Source organism: Salmo salar, chromosome ssa23, assembly GCF_905237065.1.
Source record: "Salmo salar chromosome ssa23, Ssal_v3.1, whole genome shotgun sequence".
Lineage (NCBI taxonomy): Eukaryota > Metazoa > Chordata > Actinopteri > Salmoniformes > Salmonidae > Salmo > Salmo salar.
The window spans coordinates 50,247,544-50,255,210 of NC_059464.1; the positions used below are offsets into that span (position 1 = coordinate 50,247,544).

The 7,667-nt window shown below is 46.9% G+C and overlaps 1 protein-coding gene across 3 annotated transcripts in view; it reads left to right on the forward strand.

The window, feature by feature from the left end:
- The window catches only part of dennd4a (DENN/MADD domain containing 4A), a 127,007-nt gene that overhangs the window by 107,507 nt on the left and 11,833 nt on the right, over window positions 1-7,667 (forward strand). For all 3 annotated transcript variants that reach the window (XM_045706298.1, XM_045706297.1, XM_045706299.1), the window contains 4 exons: window positions 214-305; window positions 978-1,147; window positions 2,527-3,199; window positions 7,225-7,345. In XM_045706298.1, coding sequence (XP_045562254.1) covers window positions 214-305; window positions 978-1,147; window positions 2,527-3,199; window positions 7,225-7,345 — 1,056 coding nt within the window. The remainder of the gene's footprint in view (window positions 1-213; window positions 306-977; window positions 1,148-2,526; window positions 3,200-7,224; window positions 7,346-7,667) is intronic.

Consider the following 7,667-nt stretch of genomic DNA (forward strand, 5'->3'; position numbering starts at 1 on the left):
GTGATTGGCTGATGGTAACTCTATGTATTTCTGTACTGAATGTGATTGGCTGATGGTAACTCTATGTATTTCGTTACTGAATGTGATTGGCTGATGGTAACTCCATGTATTTCTGTACTGAATGTGATTGGCTGATGGTAACTCTATGTATTTCGTTACTGAATGTGATTGGCTGATGGTAACTCTATGTATGTCCTGTTTTATTATTCCCAGGTGGTTTGGCTCCTCCCTCTAGAGGTCCCCAGACTCCAGACTCCTCTCCTGATGCCTCCCGCTTCCACCTCCGTCACCACTACACTACCGAGGTCAGAGTTATAGACTGTTATAGACTGTTATAGCCTTTTATAGCCTGTTATAGCCTCTTCCACCAGTCACCACTACACTACCGAGGTCAGTGTTATAGCCTGTTATAGCCTCTTCCACCTCCGTCACCACTTCACTACTGAGGTCAGTGTTATAGCCTGTTATAGCCTGTTATAGCCTGTTATAGCCTCTTCCACCAGTCACCACTACACTACTGAGGTCAGTGTTATAGCCTGTTATAGCCTCGTCCACCTCCGTCACCACTTCACTACTGAGGTCAGTGTTATAGCCTGTTATAGCCTCTTCCACCTCCGTCACCACTTCACTACTGAGGTCAGTGTTATAGCCTGTTATAGCCTGTTATAGCCTGTTTTAGCCTGTTATAGCCACTTCCACCTCAGTCACCACTACACTACTGAGATCAGAGTTATAGACTGTTATAGACTGTTATAGCCTGTTATAGCCTCTTCCACCAGTCACCACTACACTACTGAGGTCAGTTATAGACTGTTATAGCCACTTCCACCAGTCACCACTTCACAACTGAGGTCAGTGTTATAGCCTGTTATAGCCTGTTATAGCCTCTTCCACCTCCGTCACCACTACACTACCGAGGTCAGTAGTTGCAATCAATCAACCGGTCAGTCAGTGAACTGGGTGTGGTATGTCTGTAGGTGTTGATGTGCAGCTGCAGTCGCTGTAAGACATGTGACTGCCTGGTGTATGATGAAGAGATCATGGCAGGATGGACGGCCGAGGACTCCAACCTCAACACCACCTGTCCCTTCTGTGGCTCTTCCTTCCTGCCCTTCCTTACTGTGCACATCAGGGACCTGAGACGCAGGTGATGACACACTACGACACACACACACACACACACTACGACACACACACACACACACACTACGACACACACACACACACACACTACGACACACACACACACACACTACGACACACACACACACACACTACGACACACACACACACACTACGACACACACACACACACACACACTACGACACACACACACACACACTACGACACACACACACATGCACACTACGACACACACACACACACACACATGCACACTACGACACACACACACACACACACACACTACGACACACACACACACACACGACACACACACACACACACACACACACACACACACACACACGACACACACACACACACACACACACACACACACACACACTACGACACACACACACACACACACACACACACACACACACACTACGACACACACACACACACACACACACACACACACACACACACACACACACACACACACACACACACACACACACACACACTACGACACACACACACACACACACACACACACACACACACACACACACACACACACACACACACACACACACACACACTACGACACACACACACACACACTACGACACACACACACACACACTACACACACACACACACACACACACACACACACACACACACACACACACACACACACACACACACACACACACACACACACACTACGACACACACACACACACACACACACACACACACACACACACACACACACACACACACACACACACACACCACACACTACGACACACACACACACACTACGACACACACACACACTACGACACACACACACACACACTACGACACACACACGCTATGACACACACACACACGCACACTACGACACACACACACACACACACACACACACACACACACACACACACACGCACACTACGACACACACACACACACACACACACACACACACACACACACACACACTACAACACACACACACACTACGACAGTAGTCCAGGGTGGTGTGACAAGGTACAGAATGGCAGGTAGGCTCAGGGTCAGGGCAGGCAGAATGGTCAAAAAACGGGAAAACTAGATATACCGGGACTCGAGAAAGACTGGAGGCACGGGGAAAAACGCTGGTAGGCTTGGCGATACACAACGAATTGGCAACAGACAAATAGAGAACGCAGGTATAAGTACACAGGGGATGATGGGAAAGATGGGCGACACCTGGAGAGGGGGTGGAGACAAGCATAAAGGTCAGGTTAAACAGATCAGGGTGTGACAAAAAAAAGTATTTTAACTTAAGTACTTTCCACCAATGATCCACACAACTCAGATCCCGTACATGTTTGTCTCTTTAGGACCAGTGACGAGAGTCACCAACCTTTAGTAGAGGACTCTGAGGGTGTAGCTGGAGCACTGATACCCCAGTCAGCCACAGCTCCAGCAGAGGAGCGACAGGACTCTGAGGGTGTAGCTGGAGCACTGATACCCCAGTCAGCCACAGCTCCAGCAGAGGAGCGACAGGACTCTGAGGGTGTAGCTGGAGCACTGATACCCCAGTCAGCCACAGCTCCAGCAGAGGAGCGACAGGACTCTGAGGGTGTAGCTGGAGCACTGATACCCCAGTCAGCCACAGCTCCAGCAGAGGAGCGACAGGACTCTGAGGGTGCATCTGGGTGTCCACAGGACCTTGTCCCAGGCCCAACTTCAGATCCAAACTCTCCCCCACCTCCAGCCTCTCCCCCATCCCCTGCCTCGACTACAACTTGTAGTTCTCCAACCCCAACCCCATCTCCTTCTCCACCAGCCCCAGTGACGGTCCCTTACCTGAGTCCCTTGGTTCTGTGGAAAGAGCTCGAGTCTCTGCTGGGTAATGAAGGCGACCAGGTGATCAGTTCTCCCAGCATCGTGGACCAGCACCCTATCGTATTCTGGAACCTGGTGTGGTACTACCGAAGACTGGAACTCCCTTCTCACCTGCCCGGTCTCATACTGACCTCACAGCACTGCAGCCAGGGACACGTACTACAGGTAGGTACACTGCACTGAACGTACCTGTTCATTACACTACACTAGACTGGACGTACCTGTTCATTACACTAGACTGGACGTACCTGTTCATTACACTACACTACACTGAACGTACCTGTTCATTACACTACACTGGACGTACCTGTTCATTACACTAGACTGGACGTACCTGATCATTACACTACACTACACTGAACGTACCTGTTCATTACACTAGACTGGACGTACCTGTTCATTACACTACACTACACTGAACGTACCTGTTCATTACACTAGACTGGACGTACCTGTTCATTACACTAGACTGGACGTACCTGTTCATTACACTAGACTGGACGTACCTGTTCATTACACTAGACTGGACGTACCTGTTCATTACACTAGACTGGACGTACCTGTTCATTACACTAGACTGGACGTACCTGTTCATTACACTAGACTGGACGTACCTGTTCATTACACTAGACTGAACGTACCTGTTCATTACACTAGACTGGACGTACCTGTTCATTACACTACACTGAACGTACCTGTTCATTACACTACACTGAACGTACCTGTTCATTACACTAGACTGGACGTACCTGTTCATTACACTAGACTGGACGTACCTGTTCATTACACTACACTACACTGAACGTACCTGTTCATTACACTAGACTGGACGTACCTGTTCATTACACTAGACTGGACGTACCTGTTCATTACACTAGACTGGACGTACCTGTTCATTACACTAGACTGGACGTACCTGATCATTACACTAGACTGGACGTACCTGTTCATTACACTAGACTGGACGTACCTGTTCATTACACTAGACTGGACGTACCTGTTCATTACACTAGACTGGACGTACCTGTTCATTACACTAGACTGAACGTACCTGTTCATTACACTAGACTGGACGTACCTGTTCATTACACTACACTGAACGTACCTGTTCATTACACTAGACTGGACGTACCTGTTCATTACACTAGACTGGACGTACCTGTTCATTACACTACACTACACTGAACGTACCTGTTCATTACACTAGACTGGACGTACCTGTTCATTACACTAGACTGGACGTACCTGTTCATTACACTAGACTGGACGTACCTGTTCATTACACTAGACTGGACGTACCTGTTCATTACACTAGACTGGACGTACCTGTTCATTACACTACACTACACTGAACGTACCTGTTCATTACACTACACTGAACGTACCTGTTCATTACACTAGACTGGACGTACCTGTTCATTACACTAGACTGGACGTACCTGATCATTACACTGCACTGAACGTACCTGTACGTTATTTATACATTGTCCCTTTAAACAGGGACCTAGGGCGTTTGTTGTTGTTCCTAGGGCGTTTGTTGTTGTTCCTAGGGCGTTTGTTGTTGTTCCTAGGGCGTTTGTTGTTGTTCCTAGGGCGTTTGTTGTTGTTCCTAGGGCGTTTGTTGTTGTTCCTAGGGCGTTTGTTGTTGTTCCTAGGGCGTTTGTTGTTGTTCCTAGGGCGTTTGTTGTTGTTCCTAGGGCGTTTGTTGTTGTTCCTAGGGCGTTTGTTGTTGGACCTAGGGCGTTTGTTGTTGTCACGGTTGTCGTAGGAAGAAGCGGACCAAAGTGCAGCGTGTGTGTCGTTCCACATTTTATTTACTCTGTGAAACTATGCAATACATAAATAAACTGAATGACAAAACAACAAACCGTGACGCAGAGGTGAAACATACACTAACTCACAAATAATCTCCCACAAAACCCAGGTGGAAAAAAAACCTACTTAAGTATGATCTCCAATTAGAGACAACGAGGACCAGCTGCCTCTAATTGGAGATCATCCCAAACAAACCCAACATAGAAATATAAAATTAGAACCTGAACATAGAAATACAAAACATAGAAAAACACCCCCTGTCACGCCCTGACCAACTCTACCATAGAAAATAACATCTTACTATGGTCAGGACATGACAGTTGTTGATCTTAGGGCGTTTGTTGTTGTTGTTCCTAGGGCGTTTGTTGTTGTTGTTCCTAGGGCGTTTGTTGTTGTTGATCCTAGGGCGTTTGTTGTTGTTGTTCCTAGGGCGTTTGTTGTTGTTGTTCCTAGGGCGTTTGTTGTTGTTGTTGTTCCTAGGGCGTTTGTTGTTGTTGATCCTAGGGCGTTTGTTGTTGTTGTTCCTAGGGCGTTTGTTGTTGTTGATCCTAGGGCGTTTGTTGTTGTTGTTCCTAGGGCGTTTGTTGTTGTTGTTCCTAGGGCGTTTGTTGTTGTTGTTGTTCCTAGGGCATTTGTTGTTGTTCCTAGGGTGTTTGTTGTTGTTGATCCTAAGGCGTTTGTTGTTGTTGTTCCTAGGGCGTTTGTTGTTGTTGTTCCTAGGGCGTTTGTTGTTGTTGTTCCTAGGGCGTTTGTTGTTGTTGTTCCTAGGGCGTTTGTTGTTGTTGTTCCTAGGGCGTTTGTTGTTGTTGATCCTAGGGCGTTTGTTGTTGTTGTTCCTAGGGCGTTTGTTGTTGTTCCTAGGGTGTTTGTTGTTGTTGATCCTAGGGCGTTTGTTGTTGTTGTTCCTAGGGCGTTTGTTGTTGTTGTTCCTAGGGCGTTTGTTGTTGTTGATCCTAGGGCGTTTGTTGTTGTTGTTCCTAGGGCGTTTGTTGTTGTTGTTCCTAGGGCGTTTGTTGTTGTTGTTCCTAGGGCGTTTGTTGTTGTTGTTCCTAGGGCGTTTGTTGTTGTTGTTCCTAGGGCGTTTGTTGTTGTTGATCCTAGGGCGTTTGTTGTTGTTGTTCCTAGGGCATTTGTTGTTGTTCCTAGGGTGTTTGTTGTTGTTGATCCTAGGGCGTTTGTTGTTGTTGTTCCTAGGGCGTTTGTTGTTGTTGTTCCTAGGGCGTTTGTTGTTGTTGTTCCTAGGGCGTTTGTTGTTGTTGTTCCTAGGGCGTTTGTTGTTGTTGTTCCTAGGGCATTTGTTGTTGTTCCTAGGGTGTTTGTTGTTGTTGATCCTAGGCGTTTGTTGTTGTTGTTCCTAGGGCGTTTGTTGTTGTTGTTCCTAGGCGTTTGTTGTTGTTGATCCTAGGGCGTTTGTTGTTGTTGTTCCTAGGGCGTTTGTTGTTGTTGTTCCTAGGGCGTTTGTTGTTGTTGTTCCTAGGCGTTTGTTGTTGTTGTTCCTAGGGCGTTTGTTGTTGTTGATCCTAGGGCGTTTGTTGTTGTTGTTCCTAGGGCATTTGTTGTTGTTCCTAGGGTGTTTGTTGTTGTTGATCCTAGGGTGTTTGTTGTTGTTGTTCCTAGGCGTTTGTTGTTGTTGTTCCTAGGGCGTTTGTTGTTGTTGATCCTAGGGCGTTTGTTGTTGTTGTTCCTAGGGCGTTTGTTGTTGTTGTTCCTAGGGCGTTTGTTGTTGTTGTTCCTAGGGCGTTTGTTGTTGTTGTTCCTAGGGCGTTTGTTGTTGTTGTTCCTAGGGCGTTTGTTGTTGTTCCTAGGGCGTTTGTTGTTGTTGTTCCTAGGGCGTTTGTTGTTGTTGTTCCTAGGGCGTTTGTTGTTGTTGTTCCTAGGGCGTTTGTTGTTGTTGTTCCTAGGGCGTTTGTTGTTGTTGTTCCTAGGGCGTTTGTTGTTGTTGTTCCTAGGGTGTTTGTTGTTGTTGATCCTAGGGCGTTTGTTGTTGTTGTTCCTAGGGCGTTTGTAGTTGTTGTTCCTAGGGCGTTTGTTGTTGTTCCTAGGCGTTTGTTGTTGTTGATCCTAGGGCGTTTGTTGTTGTTGTTCCTAGGCGTTTGTAGTTGTTGTTCCTAGGGCGTTTGTTGTTGTTCCTAGGGCGTTTGTTGTTGTTGATCCTAGGGCGTTTGTTGTTGTTGTTCCTAGGGCGTTTGTTGTTGTTGATCCTAGGGCGTTTGTTGTTGTTGTTGTTCCTCAGGTGACTTACAGAACAGGTATGAGTTGTCTTTTACATGGTCCTTCAAGCCGGATCCGAGCAGTTGTCATCGAAACAGAAAAGAGAGAAAGTGATTTTTGTGTTCTCTTTCTAACGTTGTCCCATGCTCTCTCTCTCCTGTCAGGTCCCAGCCCAGAGTGTGTCTTCAGAGGACAGTAAACATGTCCTGGTCCGCATCCTGTGGGACAACCCGTCACTACACCAGGACTCTGTCCAGGCCCTGTACATGCTCTGGCACGCACACTGTAAGTCATCACAATTGATCGGTTTTATAAAGTGATTTTCCAAACTTTGTAATAAATGTGATGAAATCACTGCTCTCTGTCAATGATGGGACCTCCCTACTTTTCGGTACATTGCTGTTCCCTCTAGTCTTGGGAACTGTGACAGTAATAGGAGACATGGTAAGTGGGTATATTACTTCCTGTTCCTGTAGCAGATCTGTGAAACTCCCTCCTCCGCCTGAATTGTTGATCGTTGAAGAAGGCCTTTTTCCAATAGCGTGATGGGTTAAAATGCCCCTGGAGGAAGTCGTGTGATTGAGTAGTCTCAGTATGAGGCGAATCA